This window comes from Rousettus aegyptiacus, unplaced genomic scaffold (assembly GCF_014176215.1).
Source record: "Rousettus aegyptiacus isolate mRouAeg1 unplaced genomic scaffold, mRouAeg1.p scaffold_m13_p_5, whole genome shotgun sequence".
NCBI lineage: Eukaryota > Metazoa > Chordata > Mammalia > Chiroptera > Pteropodidae > Rousettus > Rousettus aegyptiacus.
The window spans coordinates 82803075-82825583 of record NW_023416308.1 but is presented as its reverse complement, the minus strand read 5'-3'; the positions used below and the strand labels follow the sequence as shown (position 1 = coordinate 82825583).

The 22509-nt window shown below is 35.1% G+C and overlaps 1 protein-coding gene and 1 pseudogene across 5 annotated transcripts in view; one reads left to right on the top strand and one right to left on the bottom strand.

Annotated features, from left to right (window-relative positions):
- The window catches only part of SBF2 (SET binding factor 2), a 364550-nt gene that overhangs the window by 295817 nt on the left and 46224 nt on the right, over positions 1-22509 (top strand). For 3 of the 5 annotated variants that reach the window (XM_016147354.2, XM_036220406.1, XM_016147356.2), the window contains exons 18-26: positions 2034-2204; positions 4320-4582; positions 6201-6373; positions 7540-7613; positions 9096-9291; positions 12021-12148; positions 13342-13517; positions 15245-15390; positions 17430-17628. In XM_016147354.2, the coding sequence (XP_016002840.2) occupies positions 2034-2204; positions 4320-4582; positions 6201-6373; positions 7540-7613; positions 9096-9291; positions 12021-12148; positions 13342-13517; positions 15245-15390; positions 17430-17628 (1526 nt within the window). Of the gene's footprint in view, positions 1-2033; positions 2205-4319; positions 4583-6200; positions 6374-7539; positions 7614-9095; positions 9292-12020; positions 12149-13341; positions 13518-15244; positions 15391-17414; positions 17629-22509 lie in introns of all 5 variants that reach the window. The other 2 variants (XM_016147353.2, XM_016147355.2) reach the window with 1 other exon arrangement.
- On the bottom strand, positions 2710-2828 carry LOC118603524 (annotated as a pseudogene).

The window sequence follows — 22509 nt, the reverse complement described above, 5'->3', positions numbered from 1 at the left end:
TAGGGGCAAAAAAAGTGTACAACCCACATCCCAGGTATCTTCAAGCATAGCGTAAAAGGAGCATGTGATTCAGTGTCTGTGGCTTTGGCTTACATACTCACAGCACCATCCACATTTTGTCCATGATTTCCTTATAGGTATATAGTAGCTGTGCCTTAAGTGAGCAGACAGCATTATGAAAACCAACAACAATCCTTGTGCAACTTTTCCTTAGGGAACTCATGATTTTTGCTTCACAGTCAACCCCAGTTTATAGCCACCTAATAGTCATCACCTCAGCCACAATACACAGACCTAGCATGAAAGGGACTTCCACATGGGATGCAAAAAAGCACAGACTCTCATAGGCAAAATCACAGCCACCCCACTTCCAATTACACAGGTACTACTTTTCATGGCATGTATGGTGCCTATTCCAGTTCTAGCTTTAGTCTGCTCAAGATGAAGAAGGAAATTAGCATATATTGAGCATATAATTTTTACCAGGCATCCTGTACATCTGTTATGTATCCTTAAGAAATGAACGAACTTTTGCTACATAACTGTTTTGTATATAACCTTAATGGTAATCTTTGGTGTCCACTATTTCAGGGGAAGATAATTAAGCCTAATTAATGGCTTCAAAAGAAAACTTATATTATCGGAAACTTTAGTTTTATTTGCAGAAAACAGATGAACTCAGTTCCAAAGAATGAAATGGACAAAAATTCTCTGTTTGTTGAGAATGTTGTCTGCTGTGTGCTGAGAAATGATGGATTAAAATTTTTTCGAAACATCTTTAACTTTTAGAGGTAAAAGCAACAGCTGTGGAAAGATGACTCAAATCGTTAACTAGAATTTGGTAATGTAAATTATCTGTAAAATTTAAAATGCAGGGAGCATTTGAGATCTTGCTCCCTAGCATATATCATCAGTTTGGTTCAAATAAATGCTTATAAAAATTCAAAAACTAAAATAAAATGCATCATTAATTGAAATCATATCTGAGGCTTCAAGGCAGAATATTACTTTGAGAAACAAAATCCCAAAGTGCAGTTAAAAACAGACAGCAGTAATAATCGGTATTTATTTTATGATTTGCTTTCGGTTCTTTTGCAAGACAGTTTGGTGTAGTTAAAAGCAGGGACTTTGGAACCAAACTTTGGACTTGAGACCTAGTTCTGCCCCCTATGTAATTGTCATATGGCCTTGGATGATCCCCTAACCTCCCATAACTTCTATTTTCTCTTCCTTAAATTAGCAATAATAATTAATATGCACCTTACAGGATTTTTAGTATTAAGTGAGATATATAAGTACATATGAAGTGCTTCAAATGGCAGCAGAGGGAGTTTTTCTTCCCTTTCTTGTTAATCACAGAGTGAAGTTTACTCTTAGTCCAAAGCCCACCAGGACGTCCTGGAAAGGAAGGTTTGGCTTGAGATTACCTTCCAGTACCCAGACTTGGTTACTAGAAAATGCTCTTGAAGCCCAGGACAGTCTGTTAGGGAATATTTGATCCAGGCAGCAGATTTGGTGGGGAAGCAGAGAGCTAGAATGAATGGTAAGGAGGGTGTGATTCCTCTTCAGTCCCAAATGTATTATATGCCCTCATTTTTGTGTGTAAGGCCAAACTATAGGCTCACTCACATTTCAGTTAGTGCTCTGAAACCAAGTAGAAGAAATTTTAAATTTTCTGGAGTTTAATGTTTAGGTCGTAATGGATTTTTACCAATTCTATAGTGCCTACTGTATGTATGGCACAGTGCTAGGTACTTTCCATATATTCTGTAATTCAAAGAATGACTTTGATTTAAGCTGTTACTAAAACATGTATTTTGATAAAGTGACTGAGACCCTAAAGGTTTTGATAGCAAGCCCAAAGTTGCCAGTTAAAGAATGAGTAAGCTGCTATTTGCTAAGCTTATACTGCCATAATATATTATTTAGATAAATCCTTTGAGCACATCTATGGTTAGCTGTAGCCCCTGTAACCTTTTGAACTATCCTAACTCTGCCAGCCTCCTGGTGATGTACATTGTATGTTCTTACAGAAACTGGCCCCCGGAGTCAGCCAGTTTGCTTACACCTGTGTACAGGACCATCCCATCTGGACGAATCAGCAGTTTTGGGAGACAACCTTTTACAATGCAGTGCAGGAACAAGTTCGCTCCCTGTATCTCTCAGCCAGGGAAGACAATCACGCCCCACATCTGAAGCAGAAGGTAAGATGAGAGAAGAAAAGTACATGCGTCTGTCTGGGATCCTGGCTTCAAGGAAAGCTTATTCAGATATTCCCAGGGCAAAAGGAAATCTAATCACTTCCTACCAGTGTGTTTGGAGTTTACTTAAGGAGCTCTGTCTTGAGCATCTTTATTCTGTTGATGTCTGACATTTTTGTCCATAAAAACTTCTTAGTATAGTTCTTTAGCACTGGAATTGTTTTATTATATTGTAATAAATAAGAATTCCCTGGAAACAATTCTAGGAAATTGAACTGAAAGAACAAACATAAAATACTTAGGCAGATGCCATTAACTTCTTGAAGAAATGTCAAAATAAAATTAATTGATGCTAAAGTAAATGTAAAATTTAGTATTTCTGCTCAAAAGTGTACCAAGAATAAATCTGGGTCTTCTTTTAGGAATATTCTGTATATATTCTGTCAGCATAAAATATTTTTAAGCAAAATATCAAGAAAATATTTTTTTTCAATTAATTTTTTTTAAACACCTACAGCACCTGGTCTTCCTAGGTGGTCTCCCATCCAAGTAGTAACCAGGTCCAACCCTGCTTAGCTTCCAAGATCAGACAGGATCAGGAGTATTTAGGGTGGCATGGCCACAAACTTCAAGAAAATATTTTAAAACAAAAATTATTTTTAATTTGAAAAAGGAGTTTAAAATTTTCTGAAATTTTAAAATGTTCACTAGCTGTCTAGTTTGGGACAATTCACGTTACCCTCTATGCCCTATTTCTTCATTGGTAAAATGAATAAATGTGGTTATTGTAAGATTTTAATATCTAATTCAAGTAAAATGCATTGAAAAGTGCCTGGCCATTTATTGCTTACTATCTAATAAATGTAAGTAATATGTAATTACATAGTAAGTAATAAATGTTAGAAATTATCATCCTCATTAATTGAATATAAAGCAGCATTAAAAGCTGATTGTCAATGTGAATTCACTTTAATTCTATGTGCTAATTCTAATTCTATGTGCTGAGTTAATACATTGATGCTGGTCATTTCTGTCCTCCATTTTAAGTTGACCTTATATTATGTGAGATAAATGAACCTAAATATCTAACAGAAACTACACAGTACTATTCAATATTTCCATACCTTATGTAATTTTAAACATATTATTGGTCCGCTGTTGAATAAGAATAGAAACTTTAATAACATGGTACTATCTGACATCTATCTGATATTCCAAATTAATATTATATACTGTTAGCGTGAATTATTGGCTTAATGTAATTTAAAATTCAGACTTTTTTTTTTCAAAACATCAAATGTGCTTGGGTAAGGGATAACTTGTAGCAAATGCAAACACTATTAGTTTGAGGTCATATTCCAGAAATAATTGGGCCAGTGGGTGCTTCTGATAGTTTTTTAAGCAGCTGTAATGATAACATTGGTATATCTCAAAAGCATTTATGAACACATGCACTGCTTCTGTGTCCTGCATTCTAAAGAAATCTGTCTCCAAGCCCCAGGTAAGATACAACTGAGACTGTAGCTATACCAGCTCTTCACAAGCTGTAAAGCACTACGCATATGGAGGTTACTCCTATTATTTAACTCTTCGCCCTACTAGGAAACTGCTCTTAAAAATCCCATGGTCACCTATGTAGGTGATAATGTTTGACTTCCACATTTAGAAGGATATATAGCTCTCTATTTTGTGACTGGTCATTGCAGCTCCTTCTCCCAAAGAGCAGAAGAAAAGACATGTATCAGAGTATTAGTAATGTTACTGGAACATTCATACCTGAACATTTATAGGTACTCAGGTCAATTATTTGTTATAACCAGTGACCAAAAAAGGATGGAACCATAGAGGTAAATTAATGCAGTGAAATGTCAGCAGTGAGAAGTACCCATCAGTGCTTTACTACTTTTCTTCCTTGGGTTTATCATGTGGTTTCACTCAAGGCCTGTTGGATCTGGGTAAAAAAGACTAGATTTTTTTGTTGTGGTGGTTATGTTTTTGTATATATGCTGTCATTTTTCCTGATATAGTTATTTCATAGATGAATTATTAAAACATCTTCCATGTTTTTTGAAACTCTCGTGAAGTGGTGGATTTGGATTGTGTTGCTTTGTTTTCTAGGATAAGCTTCCTGATGACCAGTATCAGGAGAAGACAGCCATGGACCTGGCAGCTGAGCAGCTCCGCCTTTGGCCTACTCTGAGCAAATCAACTCAGCAGGAGCTGGTGCAACGTGAGGAAAGCACTGTCTTCAGTCAAGCCATTCACTTCGCAAACCTCATGGTCAACCTGCTAGTCCCACTAGATACAAGTAAAAACAAGCTCCTAAGAACATCAGCACCAGGAGACTGGGAGAGTGGGAGCAATAGCTTTGTCACAAACAGGTACCTAAATGTGGACACACAGAGCTGCTCCTATTCTTCTTGGCTTAGCAGAGAATATAAAGTATTTTGGGCAAATATTACTGTACAAATTTAAAAAGTTAACCATTTTCTCCAACTTCAGACTTACTCAGCTCTTCTCTATTAAAAGACCTTTATCCAACTATTCTTAACCACTTCCCATCCCCTCTTCTCTTTTGTGATCTGAATTTTCAAATGTCTCACCCACCACCCACTACTGATCCAGCCCTTCAGTTACTTCCTACCATAGCAATTTACAGAATGTGCCTTGGAAAATTAGGAATGAACTTCTTCTCACCAAAGTGATGATTTGTTTCTTGTTTCTCCCTTTCCTCAATTTATCCATGGCATTTGCCTGAATCATGTCCTCAACCATGACTCACTCTCAACCCTATAACAACTTCCCATACCACTGAGAATAAAACCAGTGGGTTACAAGGCCTAACAGGAGCTGGCCCCTGGCTACTGCTCTGACCTTATTCACTGTCACTTTTCTGTCAGCCAGCCTGGTCTCCCCCCTAATGATAATCCTCAAACACTCTAAGGGTAATACTGCCTCAGGGCCTTCGTACTTGTTCCTGCAATGTGAAGCACTTTTTGCTGAAATAATCATAAGAATCTCTCCCTCACCACATTTAGTTCTCTTCTCAAATGTCACCTACGCATAGGCTTTCCTGACTTCCCTATCTTAAGTAGCAAATCCATCACTCTTTCTCCTACTGTGCTTTTTTTTCTTCATGACATTTTCTACAACCTGATTTTTCTTTAATGCTTTAGAATGATATGATGGCCCCAGTCGCTGCATAGCTTTACTTTAACACTGATTCAGTTAACATGGTTGGATTTAGAGGAAAGAGAACTGAGTAGATTAAAACATACAAATGAGTCTTTTCAGTGGTTAGCAGTCTGAAAGGAAAGCATAGGCGGCGGAATGTTTGTTAAATAGTGAGAACCGAATAAGCAGCAAGGACAGTTTTCACGTCCACTCCATTTCAATTTTCTCCCTTTTCTTGCATGATTTTATCACCTACAGTGGAATAATGGCTTTAAAGTGACCAAAAGGGTTGCGATTCACTCAGAGAGAGAGAAATATTGACAAGAGAAGGGTTCATAGGACAATTTGGTTCTTCCATTTGGAAGAATGTACTATTTGCTGAAAAAAGTTTTCACTTTGCCTACCAGGGAACATGTCCCTCAGTTGCTGAAGGCCAGAGATGGACATATTACTTTGTCCGGCTCTGTGTGTTAGTTAACTTGGGAGGACGAGTTTTTTTCTAAAGGTTCAAGTATCAGATAATAAATGAAAGCATCCATTTTGCTTTATTTTCTATGGTTTCTGGGTTCCTTTTAGGGGAATGATAAGAAGGTATTCCTTATAAAACCAAACCTGGGTCCAAAGGGCAATGTTTGACAGTAGCTTCCAAATGTAGGCATGTTTCACCACTATCACTTAGAAAGGAGCCATGGAGTTAAGTGCGCCTTCTACTTGATTATACCTCTCTTTGAACAAGTTTAAGTTGCTATGGAAATGAACTGTGATACAGGAACAATTTGTCATATTTTGAGTACTGACCACGATTTCTTTCCTTGACTTTCTTAGTATTGCGGGAAGTGTAGCTGAGAGCTATGATACAGAAAGTGGGTTTGAAGATTCAGAGAATAATGACATTGCCAATTCTGTTGTGCGTTTCATTACCCGATTTATTGACAAGGTTTGTACAGAGAGTGGAGTTACTCAGGACCACATCAAGAGCCTTCATTGCATGATACCAGGTAATCACTTTGCAGATATTAGACAACCAAAATATTGGAGATAACTGAGTAAGAATTGTTCTTATGGGTCTACTTTTTTCAGCATAATACCTGTAATACTTATCTTCCATGTAGTTTAGCTATGCTATTTATAGTCCTCACTCAGTGTCTGCACACAATTTGGTTCTAAGACTCCCCCTGCCCACAGATAATAAAATCTGTGAATGCCTAAGCCCCTTATATAAAATGGCATAGTATTTGCATGTAACCTACACAGATCTTCCTGTATACTTTAAATCATCACTAAATTACTTATAATACTTAATGCAATATAAATGCTGTGTAAATAGTTGTTGTACTATATTGTTTAGGGAATAATAAGAAGAAAGAAAGTCTTTATATATTCAGTACAGATACAACCATCATGGGCCTAACTACACAGTGCACATCAGCAACAATGCAACTTTTTTCCAAATATTTTTGATCCGCAGTTAGAGGAATCTGTGAATGCAGAGCCCACAGATATGGGGGGCCAACTATATTTATGTTCTGATTCTTTTTTTCAAATATTTTTAAATTATGGTAAAATCCACCTAACATAAAATTTGCCATTTTAAACCATTTTTATGTTTAAAATTCAGTGGTATTAATTATAGTCACAATGTTTTATAACCATCACCACTTACTACCAAAACTTTTTTATCACTCCAGACACTCTGTACTCCCTAGCCCCTAGTAACCTGTAGTCTGCTTTCTATCTTGATGAATTTGCCTCTTCTAGATATTGCATATAAATAAAATCATATAGTTGTCCTTTTGTGTCTGGCTTATATTACTTGGCAAAATTTTAGGGTTCATTCCTGTTGTCGCAGGTATCTCAACTTCATTTCTTTTTATGTCTGAATAATATCCAATTGTATGGATATACCACATTTTGTTTATCCATTCATCTATTGATGGACTCTTAGATTGTTTTCACCTTCTGGCTCTTGGGAATAGTGCTACTATTAATATTTACATACAAATATCTGTGTGAATCCTAATTTTCAGCTCCCTTGTTACTTCTGTGTTTCACTCTTTAAGGAACCACCACAATACGATTTGTTTTTAATTCTAAAATATCCAGAATTTATTCTAACTCTGCTTGTTTTGTGTTCTTTTATTTTGAATACTCTGACTCATCCCAGGAATTGTAGCTATGCACATCGAGACCCTAGAAGCAGTGCATCGAGAGAGTAGAAGACTTCCACCTATACAAAAGGTAATTATTTCAGACTACATGCTTCTGGGATATAATATCTCCTATTAAAAACAGCAATAGTAGACAGTTGTGCCCCAGAAAGTACCTTCTCTGAACCTTTTACAGAGACCAGCTCTAGTTTTAATGATACATTAAGCTTCCAGAGGAGTTTATGATGTTGATCCTCATAAAAAGGGTACTGAATAGTGGATTCAACAAAGGAGCAATAATAACCTCTTGTAGAGTCTACTTACATAAGCAGGGCATAAATTATGTACATTCTAACTTTCAAGCCAAGATTTTATGCCCTGCCTACTTCTAAAAAAAGGACTTAAGGCAGTTAACGTAAAAACACCAAGTTCTTGAACCTGCATACATTATAAGCATAAATCACAAGTATCTGGGAAGTCATTAAAAATTGATAGTCCTGAACCCCACCCCAGCCTCCTGAATTGGAGTACCGTGAGACTTGGCCTGGGAATAGGTACTTTAAAAAGCCTCCCAGATGATTATTTTACAGCTAGTTTGGCACCAGTCTGAGGACTAGGGTTCAGGAACCTCTTACCTATACAACAGAACTATTAAAAATAAATTCAAAGGGGTGATGGGAAGCCAGATGAATAGGAAATGTAATTCTATTAGAAATCTGAGACACAATGATTATTATTCTCTAGCTTTACAATTATCTCTGAGCGTCCTAGAGCCAAAAGAAAAAAGAAAAAGAATAGTGCTGATTTATATAGTTTTTATTACTTACTAAAAAATAAACATATTAGATCTTCAAGAGAGATGGAATTTTTTTTTTTCAGTACTGAACTCTTCAGAGAAGTGTATCATGTGGTTTCTTATTTCCCAAGATATGTAAATGATTATTACCTTGGCCATTTATTTTAATTGTCAATAAGGGTCAAGAATGGTATTTAAAGATGCACCCAGTTTTTTAAGTGAGTGTATTTTCAACTTACAATGTAATAGTGTTCTTTGTATAAAATTGAATACATGTACAAAGTTAAAGTTCCCGTGGTCCTACCCACCCCGCATCCCACCTCTACCCGTAACCATGATAGCATCACTCTTAACAATATGGTTCATATTCTTACAATTTTCTATTTCTAAAAAGGTGCTCATAACATACATACTGGTTTTCAACTTGTTTGGATTTTTTTTTTTTTTTTTTACTTCACAATGTATTCTGGGTAACATTCCGTGTTAACACAGATTCGTGTCTTTTTTAAATGATTGTAAAATGTTTCATTGAATAGATATTTCAAACATTTTAGTAATTTCCAGTGATTTTACTTTTAATAAGCAGTGTGTCAAAGAATCTTTTCACATTTGGATGTAGCTATGTCATTTCTGCCTCTTCCCAGATCTGTTTTCTCATTTGGGCTACCTAGGAAGTCTGGCTCAAGTTTCTTAGGTCTGTAACTGAAAAGATAATCTTGCCTAAATATTGGAAACCCCACAAGAGTTGTGTTTAAAATACTTTTTTTCTGTTCTTAGCCCAAGATTCTTAGACCTTCTCTACTACCAGGAGAAGAAATTGTTTGTGAAGGTCTTCGAGTCCTACTGGATCCTGATGGAAGAGAAGAAGCCACTGGAGGCCTTCTTGGAGGCCCTCAGCTGCTGCCAGCAGAAGGAGCCTTGTTCCTCACCACATACAGAATTCTGTTTAGAGGAACTCCCCATGATCAGCTAGGTATGGCACACATTATGCCATCAGAACACGGATATCTATGTGCAACATGAGGTTTTGATTCCATCTGTATACTGTGATTTGCAGATCATTTCAGATTGAAAGTAAACCTTCTACCACACAGACATTTAAAAAAATATTTTGTCTATCACAGGTAATGGTAACTTAGATCACACATTCTTACTTAACCAATAAATTCACTGAAATGATCATAATTTTATGAAGCAGCATATTGTGACCTAAGAATATTTACAGTATCTACCTGCTAACAATGTCTCTTGCTGATTCGCCCCACTTTTCTGAGTCATACAGTTAAGCTAAGGTCTCGTAGACATATGATCCTTTTTGTGGAACCATATGTTAAGTATCACTGGGTTGTACAGCACCAACTGACCAACCCTGCCTCCCTCTCATCCCATTTGAGCTAACCCCATTTCCCTCTTAGCAGACAGCTTCTATTCACTAAATTCGCTCAACTTCTATTTCTATCTTCTATTACCTTATACTATCTTCTATATTAGAAGGAATAGCATGCCCTATCAAGTCTGAATCATCTTTTGAAAGTCACCATATTCTCTATATAAACTATTTCAGTAGATGAAGAAAGCATATAAGGTTTCATGTAAAACTATTGGACTCCAAATCAAGCTCAGATTTAGATTGCTGTTGACCATTCTTGATATCTTAAGTCCCCTAATCTCTCTCTAGGTTTCAGTTTCCCCTTGCATAAAATTAGGAAATTGAGCTCGATTGGTGATAATGCAGTGTTTTTCAACCTTGATTATGATGAATTTGAATGACCTAGAAAGCTTCTTTCAAAAAATTCTGGGCCCAACCCTCAAATAATTGAATGTGAATTTGAAATAGGATGCTAGGAATAGGGAGACCTAGGCATCTGTGTATTTTTAAGCCCCAGAAGTGATTGTGATGCATACTGAATATTGGAAACCATTGGGATAAATGGTCACTAAAGTTCCTTCCTCATCTGAAATTACTCATTCAGTAGCATTTGATAAGTATGTACTGTATGCTATACATTTCGTTAGACAGTGGAATTCAGATGTATGAAATACAGTATCTTTAAAATCTGCAGTTGTATAATTCCTTGTGTGGATAGAATCAAGATGGTGTGTTAATGTTCATCATATAAGATTGCCTACTATATAATAAGCAAAAATCTCATAAATTTCAACAAACAGAATGAATCTATAGGAATGGTTGTGCTCATTTTGAAAAAGTAAAAATAGAGTAAAATTTTTTAGCCGCCTTCTATCATATTACTACTACCTAAATTATACTTGTATTTGGAAGCCTATGTATTTTTAAAAGAAACTAAATATCTAGTACTTGTAATTTTTTTGTACTATGACATTTAGCTCAATAACTATAAGCATACATTGTTGTGTGTGTGTGTGTGTGTGTGTGTGTGTGTGTGTGACACTTGGTCATTTAAATTGCTCTAGTTTATTTTAAATCAATGCCATACTTAGTATGAAAGCTTATGTTCTCTTGTTTTTTCCTGTCAATTTTTGAGTTAATTTCACATTTTAGGAAAATTACTTTTGTCAAAGAAAACTTTTATTTGCCTCTTTTATTTCCCTTTTTAAATTTCTAATTTAAAATTTCTCCTTTAATGACACATAGAAATCGTATTATTTTACATACATTGTATAAGCATAGGTTGTTTAATATATCCATGAACTTAAATCCTGTGTACATCCTAATTATGTGTAGCCTCTGAATATGAGCTTAATATTAGAGAATAAAAAGAATTTTGCAGGTTAGGAATTGACGGGTCCAGGCAATAAGGTATTCTGATGATTATAAGTGGATAAGTGTATGGGCACTTAAGTCAGATAAACCGAGTTCAGATCTCACCCTTCTGGCTTATTAGCTGAGGCATTGCCTGTCGCTGCTCCCGTTCTGTTACTGGTACCACTGCCCGAAATGCCCTCCTGCCTCCCCTCTGCAAATCCAAACCTACACTCTCTTCAAAGCTCACCTTCCCTCTCACTTTCTCCAGGAATCATCATCCTGTAGCCATTTAGCATGTAGAAATCTTCACCCTTTCTGAAATATTTAAAGCCTTATTCCCTCAAACCTAAGAGCTAATTACATGTTGTTATATTCTATGTATCACTCTCCAAGGGAGATTTCACGTGTGCTACTTCTTTTCAAGACTCTTGTCTCCGTACCTCAGGTAGTTGATAAATTATTTATATTTTCCCTTTTTTGCTTTAATTTTTAAACTCCTAAAAATCTTGGACCTAAGCTTAGTCCTCTATTTTCCAAAGATACAAATGCATAGGACAGCACTTTTATCACATACAGAAACAAACTTTAAAAACCTCTTCTCTTCTGCTTTATTCTTACATTAAATATCATGGATATCTTTTCAGTATTTGAAGATACTTCTTTTTTCTGTGAAACCTGCCTCTTATAAGATTGCCTTAAACCAGGTGATTTTGTAGAGATTGGGGAAGTAGAACAAAGACAGGCAAGCTGTGACAGTTCCTTCACTCTGGGAAAGGATTGTGTCTCAGGAGTGAATTGCCATGCAGTAAAATTAATGAATGAGATTCTAGAATCATGGCATTTTCTCTCACTGTGTTCCTGGGCATAGTCCTCTTCAGAGACATTTCTCCAACAGAGACTAATGAAATGAGCAGCAAAGACTCTAGAAAATGAGCTATGAAGTGCCGTTGCTGAGTCTGTGTCCTGTCTTCCTATAGTGGGTGAGCAGACAGTTGTGCGAAGTTTTCCCATTGCCTCCATCACCAAGGAAAAGAAGATCACAATGCAGAACCAGCTACAGCAGAACATGCAAGAAGGACTACAGATCACATCAGCATCTTTTCAGGTATTAAGAAAAGGAGTCATTCTGTTATTTAAAAGTTTTCTACAAATGATGTCATGGCCACTTTCTGTGGTCATGTGGTCAACAGTTAGTGGATGAGAAGGATCAGAGGTTAAACTTCAACTGAGGAAACACATAAATAGTTTTGGATTTAATCATTCGTTTACTGAGTTCCATGGCCAACTCAGAGTACCAGCAGATTATCTGTCATTATTTATTGGTCTTAGAAATTTAGACACATACAATTGACTCCCGTTCTCTGCCAAGTCATACCTCAATTTTTGTTTGATAAAGCCTTCAAATAGAAAGCAATGCTCTTGGAATAAAGCAGGAAATGCTTTATGGCTCTTCTGTAGAAGAGGTAAAACTGAGAATTATAGCTAAGACTAAAGTACTATTGATACTAACTATATAGTCCCAAAAAAACATAGGTTTTTCCAGGGAATTCTGAACATGTTAGAACTTGTGAAATTACTGATGCAAACCTGATACCAGAAAAGTGGTCTTTTCTTAGTTCTTCCTTTTTCACAATTCTCAGTCTATGACACTTTTCTATTCTTCATGTCATGTCTCTAACTTCTCAAATTTCCAATGGCTCCAGTTCTTGCCTCGTTTCTTCTATCAAGAAGCCCTCCCTAGCACCTCTCCATATGCTAATTGTATGAAATGTGAGGCTCCAGACCTCCTCCCGTCACCCGAGAGCAGTGACTTCCTAGCAGTTTCTTCAGTGTTCCAACTGCCAAAGGACTCTAAATTAGAATATTGCCTGGCTATATTGGTTAGGATTCCAGTCACACTGAGTTTTTTCTCCCTAGATTTATAGTATCTCTGGGTAGGAAGGAAGAGACCTGATTAGGCCAAATTTTCTATCTAGAACAAATAGTTGAGAAATGAAGACATGTTTCCTACTTCAGCCACTATAAGTTAATTTCCCTATCTCATCATTGAAAAGATAATGTTAAAGCAACCCAACTTCAAGAATCATAATTTTTCTTGCCAGCTAACCATCTATGGCAATTAAACCTGTCTGAGTATTAGTTTTTATTTTTAAAATTAGAAAATTGTATTGCATGATATCCAAGGTCGCTTCAACCTCCAAACTCTTGCCATTTAGTGTTATTATTTTCTTTTATTTCAGTCATTTGAGGGGGGAAATCGTTATTGCTTCTGATATGTTTAATCTCGTTTGCTTCTAGTTGATTAAAGTAGCATTTGATGAAGAAGTGAGTCCAGAAGTAGTAGACATCTTTAGGAAGCAGCTGATGAAGTTCCGTTATCCTCAGTCCATTTTTACCACCTTTGCTTTTGCTGCTGGACAAACTACCCCACAAATAATTTTACCCAAACAGAAGGAAAAGAACACTTCCTTTCGGTAAGAATATAGTTTGGACTCTTCATTTCGGCCCTCTCATTATTGACTGTCAAGATGTGACCTATCCTTTGAGTTAAGATATAAGGACTGCTCTTTTTGTTTGCCATTCTGTCAAGCCCGTTCGACCAAGCTTAGTAAGTTATGGAGCAGCAGCATTGATATATAAACAACTTACAAAAACTAAAAGCTACAAAAGGCTTGGCTATCATGTCCATTGCTCATAATGCATTTTCTGAATATGAAATTCTTTTTTCTCTTTTTTCTCATATTGATTGCTTCGTGACCGTCTTTAAGCAGTTCCTTTAGTTTTTTTTTCAATTTCCAGGTCTAATAATAGTTTTGCTATCTATTTCATCTAAAGATGAAAGCCTTTATTTTTTCTTTCTAATTTTTTGTAACTTTTAGTTTTGATACAATTTCAAATTTACAGAAAAGCAACCAAGGATCTCACCTTAGCATGTGGAATCACAGAGGAGCCTATGATATTCATTATCCTAGCCTTATATGGAAGAAACAAAGCTTTGTATGGTGTTTTATGTCTAGAAACTATCAGGGAAAAAAATTATATATACATATACATATAAAGTCAAGCTTATTGTATCAAGTTTATACTATCCAGCTGCAATAAAGATATAACAATTTTAAAATTTAAAACATCTTAGAATTTTTTCAAATATATAAAACAAAGGATATAGCTCTAGGTAGAAAAAATTTTTAAAAGTCCCATTGTTGCACCTGAAGCAATTCACAATAGACTTTAATTTAGGAAATACCAGTTATTTTTTGACTTCTAACAATTTATTAAAACATGTTTTATAACCCTCAGATTTACATTTCAAGTGACTAAAGAGAGAGTCTGATAAAACTATTTGACAATAAAAGAATCTTTACCTTTTCACTGAATATCAAGACAACACAAAATGAGTTCTGTTCTTTGTGATAGAGAACATAATCAAAAACAATCCTACTTGAAACTGTCTCAGTATGATTAGTTAGGAAACAGATTCTTTGTGTAATTCTCTGGATTATAAGTACTTTGTACCAGATTTTCTATCAACAGGAAAAGATAAACTATTTAAATAAAATATTTTTAAGTCTGTGTGAGTTACATCTTAGTTTCCCTTTAATTAAAGCTGATTCTCAAAAGGATGCTCAAATTTATGATTTCTTATTTTTCTCCTCTCAAAAGAGGGAATTATTATTTTCTATATCAGATTTATAGTGTGAGAAGGCGAGACATCGCACATACACACGTTTTGCTAATTATAATTGTCATTATGATCTCAAAGAAAAGACTGTGAGTTAGTAGAAATAAAATTTGAATCAGTAGAGAAAAAGACAGACTGGCTTTCTTTGCAGGACTTCCACAAGCATAGTTTGTGAGAACTGGTGGAGGCAGTGGGGTGGATAACTAGAGTAGGTTAGAGGCAAGCTCGACCAAAAAGCCAAGCTGAGAAGTTTAGATTTGGGGTGATGAGTAGTTTGTGTCCCACTTTATGATCTTGCACCTTTTGCCTAAAACAGTGTTCTGATGACAATAGTGTTTTATTGGAAATTAGTCTGCTGCCATATAAAAAGTGATCTAAAGAAGGAGATGCTTAGTGAAGGTCTGAACAATACCAGTGGCTGTGGAAATGGAGAAGAAACAGGTTGAGCTATGGCAATATCAAAAAAATATAAGTGATGTCTTATTAAATTGACATTCTCTTTTCATTTATGACTTGTAGCACCTTCTCAAAAACGATTGTGAAAGGTGCCAAAAGGGCGGGGAAAATGACAATCGGGCGTCAGTATTTACTGAAGAAGAGGACAGGGACAATTGTGGAAGAGAGAGTGAATCGTTCTGGATGGAATGAAGACGACGACATATCTGGTATGTGAAACTTGTTTTTCTTTCATGAATCAATTTTATTCTTATTCGAGTAAGAATAAGAGACTAAGACATAGTTGCACGTAAACCTGACTCACAAAACCTCGATCTCATCGTAAGATTAGAGGCATTTACGAGCGTCTAAGAAATGGGGGGTGAAATATTTTTCCAATATTACACTGTTTAGTGAAATTTTATTAAATTACACTTCTTTACTAAATCCATAGAGCTGATTGACCATTATTATGTGGGTTTCATTAAAGGGAGAAAGAAAGAAACCCCATTGCATAGGAAATTTACTTATAAATAGTCCCTCTACCTTATTGTTATGGAATAAGAATAAGAGATAGGAGGGCATTGACTTTTTGAAGTTAAAGATTTTTGGTTTTTTGGTAAGAATATTGTGGGTGCTTTTAATCAAAATGGAGGACGTAAGATGAAGGAATTCTTAGATGATAAAAAAAAAAAATGCCTGGTAAGTATTTAAAAGAACAGAATTTGAGAAGCCGAGACATCTCTCAGTTAGGAAAACAGATGCAGAAAACTAGTAGCAAAATGTCCTACTGACTGTTTTCTATTCCTTAAACCAGAATTGAGTATGCTTATGGAATTAACACTAGAAAGAATTTGATCCGGGAGAAAGACAGGATGCCATTGTATCCTTTTCCTTCTCAGGATCTTAGAATCAATCATCAGTGCTTATGTACAGCTACTACTTATAATGACAACAACAACAACATTTTAAAGAAAGAAACCTCATTCTTAGATAGATCACTGGCTAAAGGTCTCCATTTCAGTATGTGTACCTGCAAGCTTGCCTCTGGGGGCAATGTAAAGACCCACTATTACATTACTGAAATGACCATTTGTTGGAACCCTGACTGCCTCACAGTCACATGGAAAGCGTTAAGGAATTATTGCTACCCATCACTATTGACTCTTCTAATTCAAAGTTTTTATGATTTCATGGAACGAAAACTATTATTTTATAATTGTTCTTCCACCTAACAACCAAATTATATAATGCTTTTTGCTCCTTTGAAAATAAAAGACCAACACAAAACTGATGACTGGTAATAATATTTGCATTGTGAAGTTCACAAAAATAAGACACAAAGTCATATATTTTAGGGAAAAGCTGTTAGGTTGGGTTTTTTTTGTTTGTTTTGTTTCGTTTTTTAATAGAAGAAAGCCAAATTGTTGCCTTGACATTAGAACTTCTAAAAACTTTGAAAGCTTAATTTGACTTCTCTTTAAAAATAAATACAAAAGTAAATTGGGGCATTTTTTAACGATGGAATTTTTTTGAGTTAGAACATGCAGTACCAATTAGGATTTTTTTTTTAAAATCCTCCCTAAAATACTTGATTATTGGGTAAATTCTTCCACATCTGAAATCTTAAAGGATTCTGTAACCTGTGATTGCAAAATTGTGAGGGAGTTTCCCATGTATACCACATCCTCTGACAGAAATATTTCCACAAAAAAAAGTATAACTACTTCATACCTCTGTAAGAAAGGTCTTTTCCCACTAGTGAACTTCTGCTTACTCTAGAAATTTCTAATAAAAGTTTATGCTTTGAAAAGTTAACTGGATGATGAGTTTGTATAGTGATCATATTAAAGACCAATTTCACTGACAGATTAGCCTCTGACGAAGTTCAAGTGTTTATTTTATAGAGTCCTAAACAGAAATCACTATACTTTGGCGTTAAAAAACAAGCCTGACTGAAACAACAACAACAAAAAATAGTTAATAAATTTTAAATTACATCATTTTTAGAAATGTTTAGTTAATTTCCTTGACATTTTCAGTTAAGTGAGCTCCTGATATTTTATTTTCTGACTCTCCATTACTCTTCTAATTTATGTTTGAGCATAATGGTTCCCCACAGAAGTTACATGACTGAATTTGTGACATACATAGTACCTGTAGCCCTGATATAAACCTCTCTTGGTTTAAGGATGGTCTTCAAAAAGAAGTTTTTAATCTTCCATTTTGAGCTATGTCATTTATTCAAAACCAGTTTCTGCCCTCACAGTTTCAGATGAGAGTGAACTCCCCACAAGTACCACTCTGAAGGCCTCCGAGAAGTCGACGATGGAACAGTTAGTGGAAAAAGCTTGCTTCAGAGACTATCAGCGTTTAGGTTTGGGAACCATAAGTGGCAGCTCTTCTCGCTCAAAACCAGAGTATTTTCGAATCACTGCCTCCAACAGGATGTATTCACTCTGCCGGAGGTAAGTATGTCGGGGGACTCCAGAAAGGCACTTTTCCTTTCTATTTGAGTCTCCAATGGGCTATTTGCATCCATAGCCCAGAGAGAGAAAAATGTCCCAGGGATACATGTGATTGAAGGGCACTTTATGAAGCACGAGTCAGCATCTCACTGGCATTCTTAGAAGTACAGTTAACATCACTAAACGTTACTTATGTTAGATTGGAAGGTAATAATAGTTTTTGTCCCCTTTGTGAATTTCCCTTGTCTTTCTCTTCCTATTTGTCTAAAGATAACTTGAAGTGAGAATAGGATTTGTCTAGGCAGATAGGAGAGATAAAAGTTGGCCAGGGGTCCGCAAATGTTTTCTTTAAAGGGCTGGATAGTGTATATTTTCAGTTTTGCAGACTCTGTGGTCTCTTGTTGCAGCTACTCACCTCTACCACAAAAGCAGCCTTAGACATTAAGCAAATGAATGGGCAGGGCCAGTTTTTCGCCCACAGGCTATAATTTGCAGACCCAAGTGTAGGGAAGGTTTTCCTATGTTGTCTAATTAGACTATTTCCAAAGGATATTACTTAAAGAAAGTAAATGAACACATTTTTTTCTATTCTTATTTCTTGCTGTTTTTTTTTGTATCTGTTAAGCCCAATGCCATACTTTATATTTTTAAAACTACATTTCCACCATCCACAAGTTAAATCATTTTTGTTTCCAGATAAATCCTTTGCATTTATATTGTTCCAATATCAGTATATGTGCTGCTGAAGCGAGCACTTTCTTTGCATTTATAAATTCCTGGTTTGATTAAATAGAATAATGCTGTGAAAGAATTTTGTAAATTGTAAGCTTTGTACATATTTTAGAAAGTTGTCTCTTAATGTTACTATTAGTTTTCAACTCCACTATTTTTGAAGAACTATAAATATCTCTTTTCAAATGACAGTTTAAGTTTATAAATACTACCAATGTGAAACTTGAAAAACAAGTTGGGAATATAGCTTAAGATTTAGGCCAAATAAAAAATTTACATTAAGTACTAAGTTGTGATTCTGTCAAGTATGCAGTGATTTGCCTGGATACTCCGTCCTTCTAACTTAAATTCTCTCTGTAGATAAATACAAGTGGTAGTGTCAGAGTGTGATGTCCCATTGTTTGGGAAGCTTGCTATCAAAATCATGCTTGCCAGTGAGAAAACAGACCTCATTCATCATTTCAGTCTTCAGAAACAAAATAAAATTTTAATAGACCACATATCAGAACACTTGTTATAAAGCATTTATTGTGATATAAAATAATATATATCTCTCAAGCTATTAGAAGGAAAGAAATGGAAAAATAAAAAATAATCAAAAGGCAAGAAAGGAGAGAAATGGGGACATAGGACCAATGGAACAAATAGGAAGCAAATAGTAAGCTAGTAAATTTAAATTCAAATATACCAGTAATTATAGTACTTATAAATTGACTAAATGCTCCAATTGAAAAGATTGTCAGAATTTTTTAAAGATTTATGCTGCATTTAAGGAATACATCTTATATACACGAATATAAAGAGATCTAGAGTGAAATGGTGAACAAATACCATGCAAAACTACCTTTAAAAAAGGCTGTTGTAGCCATATAAATATCAATTAGATTTTAAAGTAAAATTTCACTAGCAATAAAGAAGGATGGTTCATAGTGACAAAAAGTACATTTCTCACAGGGCAGTTCATTATGACCAAGTAGAGTTTATTATAGGAATATAGAACTGGCTTGACAATTGAAAATCAATCTGCATAAGTTGCCACATTAAAAGAATTAAGAAGAAAAATTCATTAAGTTCATTATGTACAGAAAATAATTTTATAATATGTAATATACATTTTTATTTTTAGAAAAAGAATTAGTAAATTAGAAATGCAAGGGAAGCTTTTTAACCTAGTGTCTAAAAATTTTTACAGCAAAAAATATTTAATGGTAAAATATTGAAACAGGACAAGACAAGGATACCCAGTATTTCCTTCTATATAGTGTTGTACTAAAGGTCCTAGAATGTGCAAAGGAGGAGAAAAATAAATAATAAAAGGTGTGAAGATTGAAAAGAAAGAAATAAAACTCATTATTCACAGATGATCTGATTGTATACACAGAAAATCTGAAGGAACCTACAGACAAACTTTTAAAATTAATATGCAAATTCAATAAGGTCACTAGTATAGGATCATTATACAAAAATTAGTCATATGTATACCAACCACAGCTGGTATACTTAAATGAAATTTTAAGTGATGTTATTTTGGCACTATTGATACTATTTATAGTAGCACTAAAAAAACATTAAATACTTAGGAATAAATCTAATGAAAGATGTATAAGACCTCTAAATGAAACAGTCAAAACAATATTGAGGATCATTAAAGAATAGATAAATAGATTTTGCATGTTCCTGGATTAGAAGACTTAATACTTTTAAAACTGTAATAATTTCTCCAGAAATGATCTATAGATTCAATGCAGTCTCAATCGAAATTCCAGAAAAAATGTTTATGGAAATTGAAAAGATAATTCCAAGAGTTATATAAAATGCAAAAGGCCAAGAGAAGTCAGGGTAGTCTTACAGAATAATACTACAGGGTATCGGTATTTTTTATAAAGCTACAGTAATTAAGACAATATGAGGTTGTCACAAAGATGGATGAACAGACCATGAAGCAAAACAGGGAGTATGGAAAGAGCCTAATATATGTGAACACTTGATTTAACATAAAGATAGCACTTAAGAGCAGTAGATAAAAGGTGTTTTTTCATAAATGATGCTGGATATCCATACAAGAAAAAAATTTTGACCCTCTTTATATCTTACACAAAAATCAATTCCCATGGGTCTGTAGATCGACATGTAAAAGATTAAAACAATAAAGCTTTGAAAAGATAGAATTTCTTCATCACCTTGAAGTAGGGAAGGATTTCTTAGAACAGAAAAAGCACTATTCATAATGTAAAAGATTGACAAATTAAGAACTTCTGTATATCAGAAGACATCATTAAGAGAGTTGAAAAGTCAGTAAAAATGGCAAGACACTTAAACATGACCTTAACAAAGAGGATACTCTGGTGGACAATAAATATCTGAAAAGATGCTCAACCTATTAGTTCTTAGATATATACAAATTAAAGTCCCAATGAGACTACTTTCTACCAGTAAAAACAGCTAAAATTTAAGAGACCAGCAATACAAAATGCTAAGAATGTTGAGTGAGTGGAACCCTATCGTTTATTGCTGGTGGGACTGTAAGTTGATTAAAAAACTTGGGAAGCTGGCAGCATCTACTAAATACATAAAGATATACATCTATCGAACATATGCATCACCTGTTATCTGCCATGTTTACTCCTAGGTGGAGCAGAATTTCCAATAGAAATATGTATGTGGTCCCAAAAGACATCTACAAGAATGTTCATGGAGACATTTTTCTTACAGTCAAAAACTAGAAACTACTCAAAATCAACCATGAAAGAATAAATAAATAGTGTAATCACATAGTGGGATACTATATAGCAATGAAAATGAACAATTACAGCTTTATGCAATAGCATGAATGGACCTCAGAAACATAATGTTGAGCAAAAGAAGCCAGACACAAAAGAATGAATTCTCTTGTTTCTTTTTTTTCTGTAATTCAAAAACAGGTGAAACTAATCTGTGTTAACAGTCAAGAGTAGTGAGGAAGAGGGAGAAATAGTGATTGGGAGGAAACACAAGGGAATCTTCTTGGATGCTGATAATGGTCTACTTCTTGACCTAGGTGGTATTGATATAAATTTCTTGTGTTAATCCATTTATGTTTCAAGCATTTGTAAATGTGTTAGTCTTTGATTAAAGTTTCTACATTAGCTCTGAAGCCCAGTCTACCTCTTGAGGCTTACTGTGGAGCCCAGAGCTCATGGCTCTGGGTAGTGGGATAGGCCAGATGACAGGGTAAATGTATGTAGCTTTCATTGTTAAATTAGACTGGTAGGCTCTGCTGGTCTTCAGGAGCAAGAATTTTGCTTCAGCACTATGGCTATCTAGCTGTCACTCGAGCCCACGCCTGGGAGCAGGAAGGTCTTAGATCCTCTGTGTATGAAAGCATGGCATAAGGTACTCATGTGCCATGGAAGGAGGGGACAGTCCACTACAGGGGAGGAGCAAGGGGATATGCTGGTTCTTTCCCAGTTACTGAAACAGCGCCTGAAGACGTTAAGCAATACTCCCTTTTCTAATGCACACAATTATTATATCTAGAAACAACTCGGGGTAAAAGATAGATATTAAAGTGAGTTAGAAATAGGGGGCCCTAATAATGACACTGTTTTTCCAGTCTTCATGAATGATTATGTCTGCAGCTAGATCTCTTCATCGGTTTATGGTATTAAGAAACACAGTCTGTAACTTCTTAGAGCACCAAAGTGCTAGGCTATCAGAATGCTTCCAAGGTATTTCTCTGGTTAACTATGGAAAATTAATCTGGCATTCACTAAAGTCATTGAAGGTTATGGTTTCTATGCCCATAAACCAAATTTCCTCTCCCTCCTCTCAGCACTGACTTATATCAAGATAAGGAACCAGAAGTTCTAGAAAGAGATAGTTGTGATGGTTGCACAATATTGTGAATATATTTAATGTCACTGATTTGTACACTTAAAATGATTAACATGTTAAATGTTATGTTAGCTCTATTTTACCACAGCAAAAAAAAAATATATATATATATATATGTATATAGGATTACAGGTTGGGAGGTTATTAATATGAAATCTAAGTAAAGGAAAGAAATGACTCTGAAACCTGCCCTATCTTCTTATACTTACTAATCCATAAAAACAAGGTACTCTTGTCTGTTATTTATTTTCCCAACATCATAACCTATAACTTTAT